Source organism: Phacochoerus africanus, chromosome 16 (genome assembly GCF_016906955.1).
Source record: "Phacochoerus africanus isolate WHEZ1 chromosome 16, ROS_Pafr_v1, whole genome shotgun sequence".
NCBI lineage: Eukaryota > Metazoa > Chordata > Mammalia > Artiodactyla > Suidae > Phacochoerus > Phacochoerus africanus.
In genome coordinates this window covers 45328384-45352452 of record NC_062559.1, presented here as the reverse complement: position 1 = coordinate 45352452, position 24069 = coordinate 45328384, and the positions used below count along the sequence as shown (strand labels likewise).

Genomic DNA, 24069 nt, shown 5'->3' with positions numbered 1-24069 from the left:
GCAAATTCTAATCAAGCTGGGCCCACGAGGTCAACGAACTTGAGTACCCAAAGCTTCGGATTCCCACCGCCTAGGACCCTTCCCCAAAGGGGCTTGGTCCTTACCCAGCTTGTCAGCAGAGTGAAACTGACTGGGACTGATGAGCTCGGCAGTGCTGCTGGGAAATGCCACAAAGCTCAGGACTGCCCGAGAAGCTGGCTTTGCCCTTCAGCACTGTCCATGACTCTCAGGAAAGGACTGCCCAGTGGCAAGAAGGTCCCAAGTACAGGAGATAGTCCCTTGAGGACAATGGGCCCCAGCAGGCCAGGGGGCCAGGAATGTGCCTTTCTGGATGAAATGCAGAAAGCACCTTCCCAGACCACAGATGGGGAAGGGCCCGGCCATAAGAGAGAATGCTTGAGATGGTGAAGGCTAAAAAAATAAAATAAAACAAAGTGAAAAACAACGACCTAAACCTGTCTTTCTTAACCTTTTTGGAAGTTAAGGCTCCCTTTGGAAAAATCTAAGGCCAAGTTCTGACTCTTAGCCTGTGAAAAGTGCACATGTGTTCAGTCCCACAATTTCACTCATCATTTTCGAGAAGCTTACAGACCCCTCAAAGCCTTCTCCTTGGGCTCTTCAGAATGCTCCAGCACCCTCTGAGAATTCAACAGCCTTGCCAATTTGACTGGTAAGACAAACCGGGTATTTGGCTGTAGGCAGCTCGGGTCGGTCTAGTTAGGGCTCCTCCATAGGGTAGCCAAATGGGCTTCGAGGCTGTGTGGGTTTTAAGAACATGCACGCTCCAGCCAAGGTTACAAAAAATCATTTTGGTACGGCATCTGCTACAAGAAGGCCACCCCAGCTGCTGAGTAGAGGAGGTGGAAGGCCCGCTGTGGGCTCACAGACCATGGCATTGGCATTTGGGTCTTCACGGCCCTTTGGGGGAGAGCTGGATTATTTCTCTCCAGTGTCCTTTTCTCCCCTTGTAATAAGCCAAATGGGATGTTAGGTCTGTGCTGTTTCTTGCTTGGGGTGGGGGGGTGGGGGGAAAGAAGAAGAAGAATGTGTAAACTTGTGTGGGATGCCCTCTCTGGCCTAGGACTGCCACCCCACCTCCCCTGCCCAGCCGAGTGCTATGAAGAGCCTGCGACACAGATTGGCCTGCCCGCTGGTTCAGAGGAGAAGATAGCCACACAGCAGAAGCTCAAGTAAAATGCCTGCTGCCTTTTCAGCATCTCCGATGGGCCCCCAGGATGCTATACACCCCAGACTGTGACACCAAGGTGTTAGCTTCCTCAATAGAATATTCCATTCATTGATTCTCTCGGCATACCTGGGGTTCCCCTCCCCAGAGAGATTAAAAAAGCAATTCAGTTGCAGCTTGAGTTGGTTTAGGGACTCTCTCTCCCTCCTACCCATTTGCCTTCTCTCTCTCCGTTTTGCCCTCTCTCCCAGCTGCCGAATTTCTCTCTGGTGGTCAGGATGTTTTGACCTAAACTCTCTGGTGTCTGCTTGCTCCACCAGGCCTGGGCAGCCACCAGGGCCCATATTTTATTTAGGAGTAAATATTGCTCATTGCTACCTGGTTGATAACACCATCCTCCCACATGGCTGGGGAGCTGAAGTAAATGCCAGGCTGGTGAAATAAGCCCTTTGGCAGGAATTATCATGCGGTTTCTGGGTAGTGGATTCCTTCTCCTGAGCAGGCCCTTGCAAACCATGAGAAATAATAAACTGTTATTACGAAAAAAAAATAACTTAAAAAAATACAAGGTACTGAGATTAAAATAAACAATTCGTATCTAGAGGTCAGCGCTTTCTGGGCTCAGAATTGTCTGCTCATCTGTGGAGTTGAGCTGTGTGCCCCAGAGGGGGAAAATAAATGCTACTTCCACATATGCAGCTTTGACAAAAATTCTGGACTTTTTTGGTGTGCATTTACCACAGAGTTAAAATCTGGCGGGGGGTGAGCAATAACCTTTTCCCGTTCATCTTTAAGAATGTCAACATTTCCAGGGTTATTTGATGTGTCTGCTTAGAATCAATCAGGTGCAATCTCTCCCTAAACAACTTGCTTTAAATTTTTTTTTCTAAATCTGCACCACTGAACCGGCCCTTCTCTCCTGATTGGGACCTTCTCACATGCACCCCTCAATTGCAATATTCTTATTTTTGTCCATAATAAACTGCCTCTGGCCTTGAAATGAGAAAGGGAGCTTTGAAAGGGTTTTAGGGATGGCTTGGGCTGCAGAGAGCACCGTGTGAGCGTCCAGTCTTTGCTTTCCTCTGGCAGAGTTTGGAACACCACGCTCAACAAAGACCGTGATCGGTAAAATTCACATGCACACTTATAAGCACACACAGGCAGCACCCACTTTCTCTGCGACTCCTCACCACCTCACCCATGCGCTGTATGTTTTTTTTTTTGGGGGGGGGGGGTGGGGTGGGAATCTCCAGAAACCAATGAAAGCATATTGGAATTTTAAAAATTAGATATAGGAAAAGAGGAGTTTGAGTCTGGCTTCTGAAATATAAGCGATATGACTATTTTAAACTTGTTTTATGACGACTCTGATCGAGAGATTGCTTGATGAGTTTATTCTCAGAGCCAGCTTTTGAAAATGCATAGGTATTTACCCATACAATTTTTGCATATTTGCAAAAGATCTATTTTTATATCTAAGATTTTGCTGCAAAACTCCAGCCAGGTTCATAGAGGTAAAAATAAGCAACACAGACTTCTCTAGCAGCCTCAAAGAAATCTAATGCGGCTTTTATGAATTTGCTTTTTTTTCCCCCCCAGAACAAAGATTACCCCCAGGCTGCTGGGCAACCCTAGAGATGCAACCTAGTAGGGAGCCAGCGTCCTCTATGCCTTCTGTCCTGAGGAATGAGCCCGCCTCAGCGGCCATGGTCGCTGACCACCTCATTGTTTTGAGTAGAAACTTTCTGATTTTCCCAGTCCCGCCATCTCACCCCCTGCCCCGCGCCAACATCCCATGTCCCAGGGCAGCCCGGGCCCTTTTGCCTGGATGCCCCCATCCCTGGTTCATCTCATTCTGAATATTTCTACAAAATCTAAAGATAGCCTTAGGTGAAATGCTGGCGCAGAGAGTTAAAATCGTCAACTTTTCCACTGAGGCCTCCCCCTGCTTTCCAACCTTTGGGAGCGATGAGAGAAGGGGGGTGGGGTGGGCTGAGCGCCTGCAGCGTCACCCCAGAGCTCACAAACCCAGCCACTTTCCCCAGCCCGGCTCAGACACCGGCCCCACTCCTGCCCCAGCCAGATTGAAACTGCTAAACTTGTGGCCTCTTACCTTGACACATTTCCGAAATCACTGCCAAGGGAGAGCTGGCTTCTCCGCGCCGCGACGCCTGCAAGGCCTAGCGAAGGGGCTCTGCTTTAAATTACAACACCGACCACTTCTTGAAGGTGAGCCCCCTCTTTTTTGGATATGAAGGAGAGCGGGACAAGTGAAATAATGTAACGTGCTGCTCCTAGTATCAGAAGCGAACAAAGGCCAAGAATCGCGCTGGGGTTCCCGGCTCCCCGGCGGCTTTGACATTGATCGGAAGTGCGCCATCTCGTGGCGGCTGGGCGCCTAGGCCGGGCCCGAACTCCAGCCGGGCGCCGGGAGAGGAGAGCAGGCTCCAGGCAGACCAGGGGGAGAGAATGTGCCCAGCCCCGCTGCTAAAGAGATCTCATTTTTACATCTAAGAAATTGCTGCAAAACCCCAGCCGGGTTTATAGCGGCGCATTCCAAATATGCAAATTGGCCGGCCCAGGACGGGTTTACGACCACATTGTCACAGCCATCGGAGGATGGGCTTTTATAGGGCTCAGAAATCAAACCCGCGCCCGCTCACCGCCCGCCCTCGAACAGTTCCTCACTGGCTAGACTCTCTCTAGCAACTTGTGAGACTTTGGTTAATCTTTAACTGTCCCAAAGGAAGTCTTTCCTTAAATCCTGGGCCTCCCTGCTCACTCCCTCCCTGCCCCCCCTCGAGAGTCCTTGTTCACCTCTGTGCGTCTGTCTATCAACCCAGACATTCATCTCGGGGTCTGTCCCACTCCCCTTTGAGCTTGATTTCTCCAGTCGCGCCAGTTAGACAAACACACAAACAAACAAACAAAGCGGGGATCTGGGGTCTGGGGCCTCTCTCCATCCTCTCTGCTGCTCCGGTCCTGCCTAGGTGGCTGGGGAGAGGGTGGGGTGGGGTGGGGTGGGGTAGGGTGAGGGTGGGGGTGGGGTGGGGGTGGGGTGGGCAACAAAAGGCTCTGGCCTCTCTGCCCTGCCCCTCAAGGTTATGGGTGATGTCCAAATTTAAGGCAGAAGTTCAAAGGCAGGAAACAAAGGGGAAACCGACATCTTTCTTTCCCCAAAGAGAAAGGGCAGCTTCAGCTGCGAGCTGGGGAGAAAGCTCCCTTAGAGTCGCTTGAGAGTCTGCTCTGTCTTCGTACCCAGACCAGTCTCCCTCTTGCTGAAGGGCTCCCCAAGGGACCCCAGAGTGTTTCCACGTCAGGCCTCCTCGTCCTGAAATGAGTGAGCCCAGCCTGGGATCAGACCCATCAGCCACCTCAAGACCCAGGCTTTCTCCCAGGGCTGGGGTCAGCCGGAGAGGATGAAGCCCCATATTCCAGGCCCTGAGACTCCCCCTTCCTGGAACCTCACTTCCCCAGAGGACCTGGGCCATTCACCTTGACTCCCTAAGCCTGGCTTCTAATGGAGTTAAATCCTGACTAAGTCACTTCCCTACCCCTTCAGAGGCCTAGTAACTTGTCCCCTTCCTGGGGGGGGGGTCATAATGCTGGGGGGGGGGAAGTGGGGAGCACAAACATTTGGCAGTAAAAGGTGAGCAGGGAGAGGAATGTCACACCAGGACCCAATACTCAAGTTCCCACAGTCTTTATTTTCCTTGTGCCCTGTTGCCTGTATACATGCTTCCACGTATGCGGTGGGTGAGAATGGAGGACAGGCCAGTATTCCCATTACAGACAGAGCCACCAGACACTTCTTAACACAGGGAGACAGAGGAGCCTGGTCTGCCCTCTCAGCTGAGGTCCCCCAGACCCTGGCAGACCAAATGAACTACCTCAGAGCATCTCCCCAATGCTTCTCAAATATTGCAAGAAATTAAAAAAGGCCATTCTCAACACCCTTCCTCCCCTTCCCCTCCAATAGCCCAAAGGAAATCAATTAATGCAAAAAAAAAAAAAGTATCCAAGCAAAATAGGTTATGGGTCCTTTATTTACAAGTCTTTTGAACACCATCCCTGTATGAAGTGTACATTCAAATATTCTTAGCAGTGAGTGAGTTTAACCATGGGACACTGTAAACAGATAGGGCCTTTAAATATTTTCTTCATCATCTCCCCCCCCCCCCACATTGCATCTTTTAAAATTCGCTTTGGTTCCTGCAGGGAAATATATATATATATAATATAATATTTATCTTTTAAAATAATTCCAAATCACTCTGGAGCTCTTGGAAGGTCACCAGAAGCTTCCAAGCTCAGTTCTGGGGTGGTGAAGGGCAGAGTATGGTGCAGGAACTGGGTGTGTGGGGGACTTGAGCCCCCTCAGAGCTGGGACTGCTGGCCAGGCCCGCTGCTCCACCGAGCAAATCCAAGCTTGAATGAAGTGTGGTGTAGACTTTGCCAAGCTGCCGGGCTCCACAGGCATTTCCTGCAGAGATCTCGGCGGCCGGCCGGCGGCCTGGGTGCAGCCTCTTGGATTTTTGATGTCTTCCACCTCGGAACGGTCTGCTCTGGGACCAGGCTTTAGGCCGGAGTGGCGGGTCTCCTCTCCTTGGTAGGAAAAACTAGGTGGGCTGCAGAAGGCAACTGCTAGAAGCTCAGGCCTGGGACAGTTCGGTGAGTGGCTAGGAGGGGTGGGGAGCCACTGATGCCACCTAGAATAGCAGATTATTTTCCCCTCAAGGCTCAGCAGCCCTCTCCCCACTCGCATTCACCCTCTTAGTTCACCTTTCACATTGCCTTTGGAAAGCAGCCCCAATCTGGGCATCTAGGAAGCCACCCCCTTCCTTCTGCTCCTGTCCCCAAGCTGAGTTGGCTTTGGAGATCTGGACACAGCAGTCCTGGGGATGGGCAGGCTCCTCGTGGAGGGTCCTGGGCAGGGGTCGATCTCCAGGGGGCCTGGCAGGGGGCCCAGTCCCGGATGGAGACCACACCCAGCCCCAAGCGCCAGAGTCTCCAAGAGTGAACCACCAGGGGTCCCAAACCATTCATTCTAGTTGAGGCACAATCCTCCGAACCTAATTATCATTAGGAATCTTAACCACAGATGCCCCGGAAGAGTCCCGGCGGCCTGCTTGGGGCTATCTCCACGTAGCCTCCCCTCTCGTGCACAGCTCCTTTCTTCAAAAGTCACCGCGTGCCTTGACCTTGTCAAGGGCAAAATCTGCATAGAATCTCCTGTGAAGGAAGCCCCCACCCAATTCCGGCTGGCTGGAGCCTTAGAGGAGTGGGTTGGCTGAGTAGTACTGTAAACGGTCTCTGTTAATTTTTTTTTCCTTCATTCTCCTGTTCTGAAACCAGATTTTGACTTGACGGTCGGTGAGGTTGAGCATGCGAGACAGCTGCAGGCGCTTCTCTTTGTTGATGTACACGCTGAAAAAGAACTCCCGCTCCAGCTCCCGGATCTGGTACTTGGTGTAGGGGCAGCGCTTTTTTCGGGTTCGCTGGCCACCTGTGGAGGGAGAAAGAGGCAGGGACTGAGCCAGGTGTGGCGGCTGCAATCCATCCCAGAGCCCCGAGTGGAGGAAAAGCGCTGGCCCCAGGGACTGGAGGCCCTTCCCAAACCCCACCAGGGTTCCCTCCACCCCCCCAAGCCAGGCCCCTGCCTTCGGGCTCCTACTGCCGGCTGGGGACAGGCTGCGGGCTGAGGCTCAGCCCCAGATAAAAGCCAGCTCCCCAGATAGGCCCCCAGGGAAGCGGCTCCCGCTGCCCCAGAGCAGAAAGGAGGGCTCCTCTCTGCAACAGGCGAGTTGGTGCCGCGGAAACCGCTTTCAAAGCAGCCGAGTGGGGGTTGCCGGCTGCCTCCAGCCCGGCCAGACTAAACAAACAGTCGCCGGAGGACATTTCACCTTCCAACACCTGGGCGGCCGGTTCCCGAGGCAGTAAAGGCGGCCCCAGCCCCAGTCTTTCCCGGCTGGGCTGCGGCGTGACTCGGCCCTCGTTAACATCTGGGGCAGCTGCCGGGGCTTTGTCAGCCTGAGTCCGGGCCACCAACTCCTGCCTCCCCGGCCAGCCTCCTGGCTTCCGAGAGAGGTGGAAAGTGGCAGAGGAAGCCCCCTACTCTGGGCCTTCCCTGAGCACCAAGGCCCCACAGCCATCCAGGCCCCCTGGCAGGGCAGGGATGCTGTTTCAACAGGGTGGGGGAGAGGGGTTTCCAAAAGCTGCAGCCAGGCTCGACTTGGTCCCCTTTCAATAAAACTCCACTAGAAGCCACGGGAAAAAGCCCCTTTTGACAGATTGAATAACAATTGTAACATGCAGTCGGACAGAAGGCAGCACGTAATTGCCACCGCGCCAAAGGAAAATGGCTTCCTTTGGACAAAAAGGCCAACTTTGGGTTAATTTGTTTCTTCTAATATATTGCTCGGGCTAAGCGGGCTATTTTATCTGTTAAACACGCTCCTAGCGCCATCGTTAAACAGCGATGCCTTTGAATCCCGGCTGGGACTGGAGTCCCCGCGCAACACATGGCTTTTATAAAAATCTCCGGATTACCTCGCTATCAAAGGCTCCCGAGCCCTTGCAGGGGGAATTTACAGGCGCCCACCTCCGGCTCCCCAGCCCGGAGCTGGCCCCGAGCGGGGTCGAGCTGCCGGGCTTGGGAGCTGAGAAGGGAAAAAAGGGAAAAAGAGAGTTGTTTTTTTTTTTTTTTTTTCCAGGCATGCCTTGGCCGGTGGGTATTTCACGGCCAATTTCAGCACTCGCCACGTGATCCCCGCCTTTTATAACAAAGTTTTGTTGGGGGAAACCTAAAGGCCCTTCATAAACCTTATATGCTTATAAAACAGCATATAAAAATTTAACAGCGGTGCTGCGCTAGATTTCCAACTCCCCTTTCATAAAGCGCTGGGCGCTGCCTTTATACGTACTGGAGCCGCCGGCCTTGTCCTCAGTGTGGCCGGAAGACGACTCGGGGCTGCTGCTGCTCTCGGGGCGCCGCCGCCGCTCCTTTTCCTCCGCCGCCGCCGCCTCCCGGCAGCCGCCGGCGCCGCTGTCCGAACTTGAAGTTGCCGGCGTGCCCGTGGCCGCTGCTGCCGCCGCCGCCGCCGCCGCCGCGGAGGTCGCCGCGGCCGCCGGGGCCCCCTTCTCGGTGGTCTTGTCCCCGGGGTAGTCGGAGGAGGCGAGGTTTTCCGGGGTGCCGTAGGCCGTCTCGAAAAACTGGTCGAAAGCCTGGGGCAGGACGCCGTTTCTGCCCACGGTGCTATAGAAATTGGACGAGACGGCGGGGGTGGGGTGGTGGTAGACGTTGGCCGAGCTCTTGGCCAGCACGTCGCCAGGCACGCCGGCCGCGCTGGGCGCCTGCAGGCAGTCTCTGTGCACGAGCTCCTCCGCGGAGTAGCAGTGGGCCAGATTGCCGCGGGGGTGCCATTTAGTGGCGGGCTCAATGGCGTATTCTCTGAAGGTCACTTCGCGCACGGGTTGGACCTGGGGCAGGTTGGAAGAGTAGGAGTATGTCATTGGGCGCGAAGACGGGGTCTGGGGCAGAAAAGAAGGGAGGCTGGAGAAATCTGGACCCGAGACGTAGTAAGTACAACTTGGCAAATACATGTTAGAGGAGCAGGGACCACGCTCATCAAAATCCATCATTGGGCTACCTTGGGCTCTCCGCAGTAGCCGAGCTTAACATGATTCTCCACTGCAGCTGCCTCTTTGAAGCGGATCCGTGAAGTAGAAATTTGGAGACGTAAGCTGACGTGGAAATCTATCCCCATCCTTAGCAGGGAGGTGCTGGTCATGTGACCCGATGTTGAAATTGACAAGCTGCGAGCTGGTCCGGGCCTCTCTTTTTTTTTTTTTTTCTTTCCTTTTTTTTTTTTTTTTTTCCCCTTCTCCCCTCCCTCCCCGGCTTCCTTTCTTTGTAGCCACCTCAGGGGAAGCAACAGATCGTCACTCGGTGTTCTCACCGAAAGCACGTAATCGCCGGTGTAACTCATGTTGGCTGGGGGGCCTCCCGGCGCGCGGCGAGGCTGGGTGCTACCCTATGGCAATTGCTTGTGCTCAACTGCACGGTCCTGGCCCTCGAGTGCGCAGAGGGCGGCGAGAGAGCTCAACTCCTACCACCCACCACTCCCCGGGTGAGGGCTGCCACAGGCTGGCGGTGGCGGGGGGAGCTCGTCGCTGCGCGGCCCGTGCGTGATCTCGGAATCTATTCGCCTGGAGGTTCGCGTTCGCAGTTGCACCTCCTTCTTCGTTGCCCCCCTCCCACGGGCTTGTTGTGGGAACCACCTCTGTCTCCGATGCCGGCCGGACCCCCTTCGGGGCCAGGGTTCGCAGCCGTGGATGTGCCTGCCTCGTGGCTTGCCCGATTTGCACGGTGACTTGATTACACGCTCTCATTCATGGTCACTTCCGAAGCGCTTTAGCGCCTTCCGTCCCTAAACCGCCAACAACCAGGGCGGCTTCCCCCGCGGTTTGTCAGGGATCCGCAGGTTCCGGAAGGGCCTTCGTCTTACCCGGGATCCACCTCCCCTTCCTTGTCCCTGCAGGCCTCCTCACCCCAAGCCCTGCCCTTGGAGAAACCCCTTCCTCCCTGCTGTCTGTAGGGGTTCGGGGTGACTCCGCAGAGCCAGAGGCGCATGGACTGCGCCGTTGCGCACTGGTCCGCCCGCCGGGTCTTCTGGAGCTGAGGACTCGGAAACCATGCAGTTGAGGCGAGACTTGGGCTGCTTTGGAGGCGCTGACATCCGAGGAGACTTCTCCTGGGTATGCTGCACCTTCCGGGGGCCTTTCGGGGAGCTCCAGAATTGTAGGGAGAGTGGGGGCAGTGAGGAGGAGCCAGGGCCAGGGAGCCGGGGCTGAGAAAGGGGTAACACTGCCTCCTTTCCTTTGCAAAGCTTGAGAGCCAGGGATGTGCAGGGCAGAAACTCAGAATGCTAGGCTCATCCCACAGAAAGAACACAACGCCAAAGCAAAGAGACTGCTTCTGAAACTCCCAGCACCTTAGTTGAAAAGAATGCTTTGAAAAGGCTAGGTTTGAGCTAAAGATAGAGACAGGCCATAGCTGCTGGAAAGAGTCTAGCTTTCTTGGGAAGTGGAAAGAAAAAATTGAGATGGTGAAAAATGCTTGCCATCCTGCAGGACTGAATGAACAATGTTTGGGAGAAGCAGAAGAGGAGGGCATAGAGCAGCTCTGCCTGGCCAGGAGCTGGGAGGGGCCCAGCTCTGAGGCCTCCCCACACCTATCTTCCTGCAAGGAACTGGATGTCGCCGGAGAGAAGCTGAAAAATGAAAAAGGATAAATTTTTCCCTTTCCCCATCCAGGAAATAGCCAAAGGTATTTATATATCTTGGGGAGATTTAGAGTATAAACTCTAAGATCTTTGGTATTTAAGTGTCAACATCGATTTATTTATTTATTGCTGAGCTGACTGTAACTGACTCAATAACAAATCTAATCATGTATTGCACTGGAAAAGAAATATTCTCATTATGTATTTTCTCCAAACGATGGCCCACCATTGCATTTGAATGCCCACCGTAAATATCAATAATATCGAGTAATTACTCTGTAGTGGAGTAAACTAATTTATTAGCATTAATGTTTATGTGGCTTCTACCCCCCTCCTTCACAAGGGTTGCGTATCACAAATCAAACTACTCAGACACATCGGTTTAATGAACTCTTTATTCAGGATTTGCTGCAAGAACTTTCATGGCTCTCGAATCCCAGAGAGCTGAACTTGAAATTATTTGAGCATCTTCAGCTCGACCTATGTGTCTACCGTGGCTTGTGCAGAGGGAGATATTGGTGTGAGTGGGAGTCTGGTGGGAAGGAAGATTGTTTGGGAAGGGTCGTTTGAGACCTCCTAAAGCTGGGAATCACAGCTACAAGATTGCCCTGCAGTGAAAAAACTTGTATTTCCAGCGGCGACCAAAAAGGCAAAATATTTATTTCTCCACAGCATCTCTTTCTTGAAGACAGAATATAAAAGGGAGAAGGCGAGGTTTGTGAACAGCAATATCGAAAGCCATTCCCTGGCTGATTTTGGCTCTCAAACTCTCCCTCAGCAGCCCACCCAGTCCTTGCCACCCCGACCCTCGAACAAAAGGAATGCTTGAGGGGTTTCAGTGACTTTGCCACAACAAAGGCGCCACCATTGCGGGGCTTGCCCCGCCCCTGGGTGAAGGCAAACAAATTCTTGCACTTGTATTAGGGCTTTTAAGACTATAATTGAACCCGGGGGCGTCTAGGAGAACCGAAAACAGTTCTAGACAGACCTGGGGTTTTATAGCAGTGTTGGCAGTCAACTTCAGCTTGTGCCTGAGCAGACTGGCTGCGGTGGCCCGCCAGCGGGGGACGCCAAGCTACCTACCCCAGCTGCACCGCAGCCCCTCTCCCAATTGGATCGGTTTTCGCCTTGATGCCGGGGAGGGGGGGGGGGTCCCTGCAGAAAGGTCAGTATAGGGATGTGCACTGTTCTGCATAACTAGTGCTTCCCATGTCCTTGAGAGCCAAGCCAAGAGGGTGCTAGATCCCAAGGGTGTCTGCAGGAGACAAAGGCGAATTCCCCGGGAGAGGCTGGGGCAGAGGAAGGCGCTCTGGAAGCCACTGGCAGGGCAATTTGGCTATATTGAAGGGGGGTGCCCGGAGGGACTTGCAGCCTGGGAGGGGGTGAGTGGGGGTGCTGCTGTGAAGACAGATGAGGATAAAGGCTTTTGATGCCAGAAGAGAAAATGCCCTGAGCAGCGAATGCTCTTATTTCCTCAGCAGAGACAGGAGGGGGTGCTCAGATCCCCAAGGCTGCGCACCGTTCCCAGCTTTGCCTGCTTCTGCCCCTCTTGCCTGGAATATACTGGAGGCACGAGTGTGGTTTTATTTGTGTGTGGGGGGGTATTTGGAGGTAGGTGCAGTTCTGAGGATCAGACCAAATCTGGGGGAGGCAGGGGAGGCAGAGCTTCGCTTCGGGGTCCTCGGTTGTGAGTTTGCTCTGAGCCTAACTGACTCTTCTGCTTTGTAGGAGGCCCAACAGCCAAGCTGAGCCCACTCGGCTCCACGGACGATCCGAGGGGGGCGAAGCCTGCCCTGGAAGGCCAAGTGTGAGTTGCATTTTTTGAAGAATCCAAGACAGGCAAGGCTGTGACATTGGCCCTGGAGACTGGTTTCCCACGAACTGTTCTTTCTCAGGAGCTCCTCAGTGCGGGGCCGTCTCCAGAAAACAGTCTTCAGTGTGTATTTCCTTTTATCGTCCACCCGGAGCCCCACGGCAGCTAATGCTAGAGGCCAAAAATGTTTTGGAGGAAGAAAAACAAAGGCAGGAAGTGGCGGCAGCCTGACGGTGCGTGTGTGTCTGCGGAGACGAAGGGAGGGAGCTGTTTCAATCTCTTCTTGTTTTTCCAAACTTGAAGGTCTAGGCTGCCCTCGAAGAGCCGGCCCTCGCTCCCGGCGCAGCGTTTGGAGATGGCCACCCGGACAGGAGCAGGCTGGCGCCCGAGCCAGCCTTGTCAGGCGGAAACGGCTAACGAGGCGATTTGCTCAGCAAAGCAGACCAAGCCATTCTCAACTTCGTTTGATTTGGCCCTAAAAGTGGGGGGTTGGGGGATTCTGCAGCGTCTCCTGGACCCTCCTCTGCGGGCGGGCTGCGTGCGCCTTGGCGGAGATTGGTGAGCCCTGCGAGCCATGCTCCATGCACCCTTCCAGGCAGGATATCATATCGGAATAAAGTGTGTCCAGGTGCCTCTGCCCAGCACTGCTGCCTCCCCTTCTTCTTGCAGCCGAAGGGTCTGGGCAGCAGCCTGAGGGCGCCTGCTTGCGGTGCCCCGGCTGAAGAGCCTTGGCGCGGGTAGTGTGCGCTGGGGTGAAGTAAGCCTTTTCACCGGGGTGGTTGTGCTGGGGAGCTCTTTCCAGCATAGTCACTCAAGGGACATGAGCAGAACCGACTGTCACTTGATAGGCAGCTTAATAATACCCACTCACTCTGAGGGAGGATAGGGCTGGGGGCAGGGAGCGCCTCCAGACCCCAGGGGTTCCCAAGCCCAACTGGCTGTGCTGCTTGGCTGCCCTCTTCTCTCTTTGGGGCTGGCGTGGACTCTGGCAGTGGTTCATTGTCCCAGAATCTGAGACTCCGAAGTCCCCAGTGTCTGCACCTTCCAGCCCTTTGACGGCTCAGTGCACAACCCCTAACACAAGTGCCCACAGCAGGCCACCCGCTCACCCCCTTTCCTCCCTAGACTTCCTTCTCCATCTCCCTGCGGTTCTGGCTTGCCTGTCTCCCGCCCCTTTCCAGCCGAGTTTCCCCTTGTGCAGGCTCCTGCCTCTTCTGATACCCTCCTGGGCTGATCAAGAGCTGAGGGGCCACTGGGGGGCACCCAGTATGAAAACACATAGAAAGGGGTCTCCTAGATTCCTGACTCTCCCCCATTTCAGGCCTCCACCAGGGTCTGAACTACATCGCTCAGCCTCACCTTCTTCTGAATACTCCATTCCAAGGCCCTGCCGGGTTCTTTCATTCTCTCTCCCTCTCTCACCAAATACTTGCTCCTTCTCTTCTTGGGACTCAGGTCTTGCTTCCTTAGGCCTGGGAGGGGTTAGGGCCCACCTGACTGACCAAAATTCACTCCCAAAGATCTACAGTTGTTTATCCGTGGATTCCATAGGGTACTAAATTTTTTTTTTTTTTTTTGCTTTTTCTTGCTGGTCTGAGCCCCTACCTTCCTCTGTCCCTAAGTGTCACACCTGTTTCTAGAAAGACCATTTCAACCCTGGTGATTGTCCTGTGCACAGGTGCAAAAGCCAGCCAGAGGGCTCAGGGCGCACACGGCCATCAAGCCCTTCATGGGGTTGGAGGCCAGGCCTCCATTTGGGGGCTTTCTCCTTCCAAAAGGAGTCCTGTAGGTACATCTGTCTGTTCTCCATAAGCCTGGGGGTTGGGCTGTCTGATATTCTCAGGAGATCTCCCAGTATTTGTTCTCAGGAAATGACCTATTGGCAGGTCATGAGCAACTTACCAAATTTCCAGGCACTGTCTAGAGGTGGCCCTGGGGCTTCCATGAAACATCAAGAGACATACCCCCGATCACTACTAGGTAGAGGCAGGGGTTAATTTTTCTCCTTGGCTTGACAAGGCCCCTGTCCCACCTACAAGCTCCACTGCCCTTCTGTAAAGCATGGGAACAGGTAATGCCTTGAACATGACCTTATGATTGGCTCTTATCTGACTCACAGGTTCACTCTCCAAGGTTCATAAACATCTGAAGAAGTCCACATCCTTCCCTTGGCCGCTTCAGGGTGGGGCATAGGGTTAGCAGAGGGTCTCAGATACCCAAAGCAATCTGGTTATTATTTAGTTTAGTGGGTCCCAAAGTGATGGGAGAAAGAGGGTTACTTCCTTTGAGAAGAACTGTTTTTATTTTTATTGTTGGGGACTCATTAAAAATTCTTCCCCCTACTGAGTGGGAACAGATGGGGGGGGGGGGGAGGGCATTGAAGGGCAAAGTCCTGGCTCTCAGTATCTGCCTTCCTTTCTCCTTGCAGCTTCGACCCAAGCGGGTTTCCCCAGCTAAGTGTGTCTGTGATAAATAGGACAAAAGAAAGTGACCCAACCAGAAGGCTAGCTCTGGTCCTCGGGGTCTTGGTCCCCACAGGAAGCTCCCATACCCCAAGCTTCAGCTGCCACCTAGGGCCATTCCCCAGGCTCCTTCAGGCCTACCCAGCCTGGATCCATGGCTCACATTCTAGCCTCAAGAAAAGGGGACTCCTGTCCAGTCAAACCCTGTCCTGGGAGTCTCCCCTACATGCCCTGATAGGCAGTCCTGCGAAGGTGTCTATCCACTGACAAGCCCTCTGGCTATTGTCTTCTCAAGACCCTTCTCCACTCCTGCAGCCCTTGGGATAAAGCCCAGCTTTTCTATATGCTGTGAAAAACAATAACAACAGCAGCAAAAACCAGATGAAATCATTTGCTGGGCCTCTTTGATTCACCTGGAGCAATAAGCTCAGGGGCAGATGGGGTTGAAACCTGTTGACCCCTAGGCCTGATGCGGTGACATGCTGCAAGCAAGCTATGGGCAGAGCGAAGGGGCGCTTACCCCTCCACAGCACAGGGAGGGGGTTCTTGGAGTCTGCAAATCAAGAATGGGGTTTTTTCTTTTTTCCTTTTTTTTTTTTTTTTTTTTTTAACCTTTGGCAGATTTCACCTCACTTCTTAGGGCATCATTTAAGCAGGAGAAGGAGCGGAAGAGCTTCAAAGTTCTCACCAAAGGCCTGCCAGGCGCTGAGGGAACACATCTGGACTCAGGGACCTCAGGAGAGGCTTCCAGCAGGTTCTCTGCTTCCCTATCCTATTCCGGGCCGGCTGGTCCCGCTGACCCTACCAGGCCCCTTGTTTCTATCAGAGCCCAGAGCTCGGATCTAGCTGCCGCGTCCTTTCTCCCGAGCTTGCAGGCGTTACCTCTCACCCAGGCTAGGCCTCCGCGGGCTCAGCTCTTCCGGGACTCGACGGGGACAAAGCCGGGGCTACCCTCGGTTGCCGGAACTCCTTTTTAATACGGCTAGGGGAGAAGGAGTTGATAACCAAGAAAGAACTACTTTCAGTCTGAGATCTCCATCTCGGGGTATCAGACCACGCTTGCCGCCGGCCAAGTGTGTGTCCTGCGCCTTCCTGCGGCGACCGGCCCTGACCATGGCGCGGAGGACTTGACCTTTGCGGCGAGAGGAGGGCGCTCTCTGAGCTGCCAGGAGGGGGATTCTGCTCTTTCCAGCCTCTCCCACCCAATAGCAGCCCGGACAACTCACGCACACCGCTCACCCCCATTCCCCCCTGCATTTTGTGCAGTGTCCGCAGACCCGCAGCCGGAACAAAGCCCTCAGCAGCGGTCTCAGGTCTCAGCATCGCCTTTGCGAGCTCTTGTCCCCAACTCCCCTGGGCCAAAAGGCTCTGAGCTTGAGCCCAGCGGTCTAAGTCCCCCACCCTCCACCCCCCAGCGCCCTCCTCTCTCGCTTAACCCCAGCCGCCCTCAGCCAGCGCCAGGGTACTCTTCTGGGTGCCAGCCGGGCCCCTGCCGGTGCCACCTTCCCGTGCCTGGGGTCTGGTCTCCGGCAGCGAGCGGCGCCGGGACTACAGCCGAGCCGAACGTCGCCGGGACGCGGGGCCCAGCGAGGCCGAGGCTGCTTTCCGGCCCCGGGGCCGAGACCCAGGGCTGCGCTGGGTGCCCGGATTCGGCCGCCGGGTCCGCAACGTGGCCCTACGTGCCCAGCTCCCTCTCCGCTCCCTCGGATCTCACCCCACCCGTCAGGTCGGGGCTCAGAAAGCGGAAGTATTTGGTCGAGAAAAACACGGTTTCTTTTCAGCCCGTCTCAGAACCCCTTTTAGAGAAAATGCTCCTGTCAAGTTTTATTTCCCGTTGCAAACCACCTTCCACGCTGCCAAGAATTAAGACCGGGAGAGATTAAATACCCGATTATTCTCGCGGGGAGGGAGGGGCGGGGCGGGGAAGGGGCACCCGCACAAAACATTCGTTTGACTCGGCTCGTCCTCATCAAATAACGCCCGGAGCGGCCCGCGAAGGCCCGCGCGGGCGGCGGTGACGTCAGCCTGCAGCTGCGGGGCGCGGCGCGGCGCGGGGGCCGGTCCTCCGGGGTCCGCCGGGCGCGGGCCTGGGGGAGCCCGGGCCTTGACCTCGGCCTGACGTCCTGCTGCAGGCTCCCTCCGGCCCACAGGCCGTCCGAGCGAGGCCGGCTCTCTCGGGCTTTGCGCCTCCATTTTGAAGAGAGGGTTCATTCCGACGCGCGGAGGATTTGGAGCCTCCTCGGCCCCCGAGGGCGCGACATCGGGCGGCTCCCCGGGTCCGCAGCGGCGCTTCTCCCGTGCGTGCACGTCCCGGCCCCTGGGGAGGCCCCGCGCCGCCGCGCAACCGCCCGCAGAGGTTTGCACATCCCGGAGGCGCCGCTGTGATGCCTGCTGCCCTGCGGAGCCAGCTCCTCGGCGGCGCGACGGAGCCAGGCTGAAATGAAATCAACTGTGGCAAGGCCTTGGCTGCTTCCACGGAGGAATTTTTCTGTGCCAGCGTCTTTTTTCTTCCCTTGAAATTCAAATTAAAAATAGCAGACACCTTTCGGGCATTCGTCGGCGCTAGGTAGATTGCGCTAGGGTTGAAACGGCCGATCGGAAAGTGGGTTATTTTCCTAAAGAATGAACCCGGCTGTGATTTACCAGGCGGCCTGGCAGATGAAAACTTAATTCTTGTGTGCGTGTCCTAAAACCGAGGCATAAATCTCCGCAGGCCTCTGGGATAACGTTACATCTTTGCTTATGAAAAATGGGATGTGAGCGACTCGCTGCACATTTCTCTGATTCTCCAGGTCTTGGGCCGCTGACACGCATTCGATCAACTTTAAAGGAATGCGCATAAATCAGCAAGCCCCTAGCATCTCCTCCTTGGAGGTTCGCAAATCCGGAAGGGCGCCTCTGAACCCACCGGGTCTGGGGTTTAGCAGTCCCGGGCAGGCTCCGTCTCCTCTCCCGCTCCGAAAGAAACCGGGAATTCGCAGCGAAGAATCGAGACGCCGCATCTTCACCAAACCCTCCAACACACTCAGCAGGGTGTCATCTGCACATATATTACACGGTGAAATGTATCATTAACTATTCTCACACATAACTATCATCCTCAGCTGAATTTCGCCGCCTCGTGAATTTTTAAGGAAATATCTCAATTAAGTTGAATTTCCAAAAAGACATTCTCCCCCTTTCTTTCCTTAAAAAAGTCTTTCTGTTTTCACACACACACAAAAAACAATTTAAATGGATGACTTCAGCTCTGTATCAGCCATAAATAGTAGTGAAATGAAAAGCGGCATTTTACAATGATCCACTTAAAATACCTTAATACATTTGACGGTATGAAGAGCAGAGGGGAAAAGTAGGGTTTTTTAAAGTCCCATATTTCTTTCTTTCTTTCTTTCTTTCTTTCTTTCTTTCTTTCTTTCTTTCTTTCTTTCTTTCTTTCTTTCTTTTTTTAAATGGTAACATGACAGGCCATTACAGGATTAAAAATCATTGCTAATTTAATAGATGGAAATGGTGTCTAGTTGTTTCCATATTACAATTTCTTATTCTGAAAGTGTGTCTCTTTTAGGGAAAATATACTCGAATCAGCTATTCAAGATCACTATCCCACTCTCTGGCATTATTACTCCTATGTGGTGGATGTTCTCCTGGATGTCTTTTTTTTTTTTTTTTTTAAAGATTAGACTAATTGCTATTTGGGTTTTAGGGGGCCATCACAATTCCTACTTACTTCAGGTTATCTGGTAGATCCATGGGAATTTTAAGGAAGAGGTAAGATTGACATTATCAACAACTATTTTAGAATGGGAGGGAGAATGCTCTGAAATATCTGTGGCCATTAGTTTCAAAACTGGAGGGAGGGGGGGGGGAAAAAACCTACTACTTTACCCAGAGTTCCTGCAGTGGTGATGGCTTCTGAAAGGGCTGGTATTCCTGCCGCAGAGCTGCTGTTGGCTTCCTTCCTAGGCCTGAGGCTCAGGATATTTCTTACATGTAAAGAAAAATATCCCCCCATCAACAGAAGAGTCCCCATTGGAGCTGTTCGTAAACACACAGTTTGATCCAGCTTTGAGGGGATTTTCCACCACTTTAAACATTTTGGGAGAAAGTTGCTACTCTGGCTTGATGGCAGCTCATTTAGAAATGGAGCGCTGTGGAACAAGATGTGGGGCGGTTCATCTGAAGCATCATTTTCATTTGTTTCCACAAGTGGAGTGAAAATCCTCAGGGCAGCAAAATTTGATTGCACTTCACAAGACCATTCCATGTGTATGTTTCAAAGCCATGCTGTTTTTGAGACAGCTTTAGAGATTCTTTCTCTAATTTTCCATCTGCGAAGGAGCTGTGAGTCTTCAGGTTGGAGAGGTTTCCATCAGCCAGGTTTGTAACCGACCGATATTGTTTTCCATAAAATGATGAATACGGTTATTCAGTTCACAATTACCTTCCTCTAATATGACAATTAAATTAATTCCATCTCAAAGTTCTGCATCCTAAGGCTCCTGGTTCCACCAATATTTCAATACACATGTGTTTCGGACAAAAACACATCACTGTCCATGTATACGAAATCCATACACATACATTTGTATTAGTTATGTGTCTAAACACAGCACCTGATGTGTTGTTAGGGCTCAATAAGTAGTAGCTATGATTGTTCTTATTATTACAGTTTTGATGGTGGTTGTTAATGCTAAAGGTATGTATTCCTCCTATAAATCAAATGGCAGCTTAGAAAGCATCAGTGTAAGATTGCACACCACCTAGGCGCAGCATTCGACTCTGAGCTCTCCGGGATAACTCTCCTTCTGCATTCATATTATGGTCATTTATTTTGCAGATATGAGATATTTAAGCTCTCCATACTGACCTCTTAAGAGGTGAGTTTCTTTGAATTTGTGAAATGTAACTCTAGAGCTCTAGAGTTAGCAAGGCGTCTGAGACTTTATTTGCCGTATAGATTTCCTCATAGTTCTAATTAGGATGGTAGACCACCTTGGAGGGTGAGGGCCAAGAAAGAATGGTTATTTAAGAACACCTCTTAGACTGTAAACAGAAATGTACAGCCTGAAAGCAGATCTGCAGAAATCGGATGCAGAGAGAGTCACTGTGGATACAAATCAAACTTGGCCATTAAAGAAAAGGAGCAAGACTTCGGCGTGTAAGGTACATTTGGTACCTCACCTCTCGCAATCACCTTAAATTACATCATCCTGGGGTATCAGTAATTAATGACAGCATATCTGTACAGACTCGACAACATATATACAAGCACACACAGCACTGAGAGGCAAATGTATACATGTATACACATATGATATATATTCACATATATACAGGCACATGTATAACTTACATATATTCAAAACTGCTCCATCTGGAGCCAAAGAAATGAGTACTAAATCTCTAAAACAAGGAGTCAAGGAGGTAAGACCTGATTCCCTTGAAGCTGAAGAATTACAAGGAAGCTTGTCAACGCGAGGTGGCGCCCTTGATCTACTAATCCAGCCGAGGCCAATTCATGAGCTGTCAAAAGTCAAGGTCACAAATTGTCTTTTTTCATCAAGGTCAAGGTTTAAGGCCTTTCCTAGTCCTGTCATTTCAACAAATATCCAAACCTGCCCTCTCAGACACATGCAGACCCGACAGTAGATTTTAAAATACGAGAGCCCGGGCACTGCGGATACTAAACAACTGGTTTTCATTTTCCACAGGGAGCCTGGGAATTTTTACTATCTCTTCCTCCTTTCTTTTCTCTCCTTTTCAGAATACCTGACACTTTAACCTTCTTGCAGCACTTGTCTAAATTTTTAGGATTTGGGTTATGAAGGATTCCTCTGTTTGCTTAAAAAAATTTTTGCAGCCAAAAAAAAAAAAAAAAGCTGAATACTAATAGAAAAGAATGGTCCTGGGTTTGCACAGGACAAGCCCGCTCCTTTTCTTTCTGTGCAGGGCACGTCTAGCATAGGAAAATAATGAGTATTTTCTTCAGATTTTAATGGCAGTGACTACTTCATTAACATAATTAATACCACCATATCAACTATCTACAGGTCTAAGGCTTTTTAATTATTATTTTTAGTCAAAATGTTTGAAAAGCAGGTGCACAAATACATTTTCACAGTGTGCCGAATGTCTTTATTTACAAGATAGCATGTTATAGTGAATACGAACAAAATGAATGTGCTGGTTGACATAACTGCTTGATTAAAGACGTGCTGTGAAGATGAATCCCTACACTTTCTAATGCAGTCTCAGAACACAATAACAAGGAAAAAATACTAATCCCTTAACAGATCAACACGGAGAATGTAAACATCTAAATGTTTCAGGGTAATGGATTTCCCCCTTCTGAGTTTTCCAAAAAAAATTAAAAAAAAAAAAAGGAAAGTTATTTTTCTGGCAAAATACTTAGTAAATATTGGGAAATACCAATTTAAATGAAAAACTAATTGTGTCCAAAGCAAAGGCCACCATGCTGGGGTGGGACCTCTCAGGAGATCTGACATGGAGTGAATTCTGTGAATTATCTGACACCTTAAATAGTTTTAAAAGGATATCAAATTCTTTGTAAAACAAATTATTTCAGGGTGGAAAATATTGTCCAAATGCCACAAGAAGAATGCTTGTTATAAGCAGTTAATTTTTTTTTTTTTTTTAACAGAAGGACATTCCCAACCTGGGTTCCCCTGTAGCCTCAAAGGCTCACTCAGCTGGTTGTATTTACCACCAAGACAGACGATCCTCGGAAGAGCTTTCTCTCCCTTTCTCCCTTCATACCAGATAGTCCAAGATTCTTATTTCAGTACCTTCTTCTCCTTTCCTTTCTAAATCTACACATGACATGTTTTGCAGAATATACAACAAGGGCAGGAACTTCACTAAGATTTACCTGAGCAGTCACTTAACATGCAAAGGCGATGGCAATGGTGACCCAAGGACAAACAGATGTTTACAACAGCCTCTTGCATTTGCAACCAACGTTCGGATTATTATCACATAACCTAGTGTCCTAAAATATAACGGCCACATAAATACTTACAAGATTTCAGTAAATGCGTAACTTATCTGAAATTGCGTATTTGGGGGTTGACGTTTGACTCTAGAGTTTGTCACTTAACGGTCTGGTGGGGCTGGCGAGAGAATGGGCAGTCTTTACCATTTCTTAGAGAAAAGTTTTTTTAAAAAATTGTAGATTCCACTGGAGTAAGAGATTCCCCCTCAGGAAAGCGAAATGCCAGTGTCTCTTTCTCTTTCTCATTCTTCAGTTATTATCAGCATTATAATCATTATCTGGGCAAAGCAACAAGTTCTGAAGAATTTCTTCAAGCTGCCCTCTAGCTCCACTTTTCATCCACTAACTAGTGGTCTTCAGTTTGTTGATAACTTTTTTCTCTTTGACCCTTCTGTTCTGGAACCAGATTGTAACCTGCCGCTCGGAGAGATTCGTCGTGGCTGATATCCGCCTCCGTTTGTCCTTGGTAATGAATTTGTTTGTAGCGTATTCCCGTTCGAGTTCTTTTAATTGCACCTTGGTGTAAGGGACGCGCTTCTTTCTCCCCCGTCTGTAGGAGCTGGCATCTGAGGGATGAGAGACCACGTCTGTAAGACAGGGAGAAGGCAAGTTAGGGAGAGATTAGATCCAGACCAGGGCACAGACGACAGCTCTATTTGAGCCACCTCCTTGCAGTGCCCGGCTGCCCTTTGCCACTCGCTGTACTATCCACCCTTTCTGCCAAAACCTGGAGGGTGGGTGGGGAGGGTGGCTAGTTCCACACTGAAATGAAATCGCTCAGGGCTCCAATGACCTCCCCAGATCAGGTCACTCTGCCCGCACAGCGGGATTCGCTAGATCGCCCAGCCCAGGGGCCCAAACATTAACACCAGGCTCAGGGGACAATACTTCCATGCCTGGGTCCTCTCTGTAGCCCCAAAGCCCCAACACTTGATGCTTCCATACTGAAGGCCTTTTTGAGAGAACGAATATGGGCAATTTGGTGAACCATTTCCAGGTCAGCTTCCCAACCTTAAGTCGATGTCAAGCGCTGGGGAGGGCGGGGCGCAGAGGAAGAAGGAAGCCAGCCAGGGTCCCCACAAGCTTCTTCCCAGCCATCCCTCACCCGGGAAGAGCCAGGAGCCCGCCCGACTCAAGGGCAGTGCGGGCAGCGCCAGTCAGCCGGGGTGGGCGCCCGGGGGTGCAGCACCACTAGGGCAGGCCAGGGAGAGCGCGGAGGGACCCGAGGGGGACCCGGGAACGAGCAGAGGAGAAGCTGGAGCAGAACCAGAGGACCGGGCTGAGAAGGGGGTGCCATTTACCGGGCAGAGTGGACTTCCAGAGGTGGGGAGGCTGCGCCTGCTCTTTGGGGCAGTACATTTGGCCGTTCCAGCCGTTGGGCAGCGCCCAGGGCTGGTAGCTTTCCATGGGAAGACCCAGGGGCTCGTGGCGCGACTCGCCAGGGCCCCCGAGGCCCGGCACCACCGGCATATCCAGGTAGCCAGGCACGGGTTGATGGTGGTGGTAAGGCCCGGGTGCGTAGCCCTGGTGGTAGAAGGCGAACTCCTTTGCGCGGGAGCTGAACTCCTCGGCCGCGGGGCCGGCGGTGTCCATGTACTTGTCCGCGAAGGCGGCGGCCGAGGCGGGCTGCGCGCACGACTTGATGGCGTTGGGGTGCGGGCCCATGCGGGCGCAAGGGTAGTAGCCGCTGCCGAAATAGCCGTAGGGCAGCGCTGCGGGCCCCGACGAGCTCTGCGCCGCCGCAGAGCAGGGACTGCACTGCTTGGCGGCCTCGGCGCCCGCTGGGCCCGCCGGGCCCGGCCCTCCCGAGGACGACGCCGCCGCCGCCGCCGCTGCAGCGGCAGCGGCGGCGGCAGCGGCGGCGGCGGCCGACGGGGGCGCCTCCCCCGGCGCGCTGCTGTAGGCGGCCGCGGCGCCGGGTGCCAGGGGCGCCGGGTGAGCCATCAGGTTGCGGCACTGGTTGGCCGCGGCCGCCGCGGCCGCCGCGGCCGCCGCCGCCACGGAGAAGTTGCCCCCCGCGGCCGCCGCCGCCGGGTGGGGGAAGCCCCCGCCCCCGGCCCCGGCCGCGGCCGCCGCCGCGGCCGCCGCCGCCGCCGCCGCCGCCCCTTCCATGTTCTTGTTGAGCTCGTCGGCCACCAGGCCGCCGCCGTTGTCGTAGAGAAACATGACGGTGGGCTCGATCCAGCGGGGGTGGAGGAGCACGGAGGCTGTCATAGCACGAGCCGCATGGAGAAGACCCCAGTGGCGCTGTTTTAAAAAGCCCCCAAGAAGTGAAGAGCGCGCGGAGCGGGGCCGGGGCCCGAGCGAGG

General features: G+C 52.8%; 2 protein-coding genes and 1 long non-coding RNA gene across 5 annotated transcripts; 1 reads left to right on the top strand and 2 right to left on the bottom strand.

The window, feature by feature from the left end:
• The first annotated feature begins 3207 nt into the window (after positions 1-3207).
• Positions 3208-12927, top strand: LOC125117373 (uncharacterized). 3 transcript variants are annotated; one of them, XR_007132602.1, is made up of 4 exons: positions 3208-3415; positions 9727-9943; positions 10319-10514; positions 12199-12927. It is a non-coding gene; the product is annotated as an uncharacterized LOC125117373 (long non-coding RNA). The 3 variants fall into 3 exon arrangements; XR_007132603.1 differs by lacking the exon at positions 3208-3415 and adding an exon at positions 9080-9315; XR_007132601.1 differs by lacking the exon at positions 3208-3415 and having other exon boundaries at positions 9080-9943.
• Positions 5404-8919, bottom strand: HOXA11 (homeobox A11). Its single transcript, XM_047763183.1, has 2 exons — positions 8110-8919; positions 5404-6692 (listed from the first exon to the last, which is right to left on the bottom strand). Exons 1-2 carry the CDS (start codon positions 8825-8827, stop codon positions 6460-6462), a joined length of 951 nt encoding a protein of 316 aa, XP_047619139.1. The 5' UTR covers positions 8828-8919; the 3' UTR covers positions 5404-6459.
• A 7903-nt stretch (positions 12928-20830) lies between the features above and the next one.
• Positions 20831-24046, bottom strand: HOXA13 (homeobox A13). The gene is made up of 2 exons (XM_047763513.1): positions 23062-24046; positions 20831-22347 (listed from the first exon to the last, which is right to left on the bottom strand). The coding sequence occupies exons 1-2, from the start codon at positions 23972-23974 to the stop codon at positions 22103-22105; spliced, it is 1158 nt and encodes a 385-aa protein (XP_047619469.1). The 5' UTR covers positions 23975-24046; the 3' UTR covers positions 20831-22102.
• Positions 24047-24069: the final 23 nt, after the last annotated feature.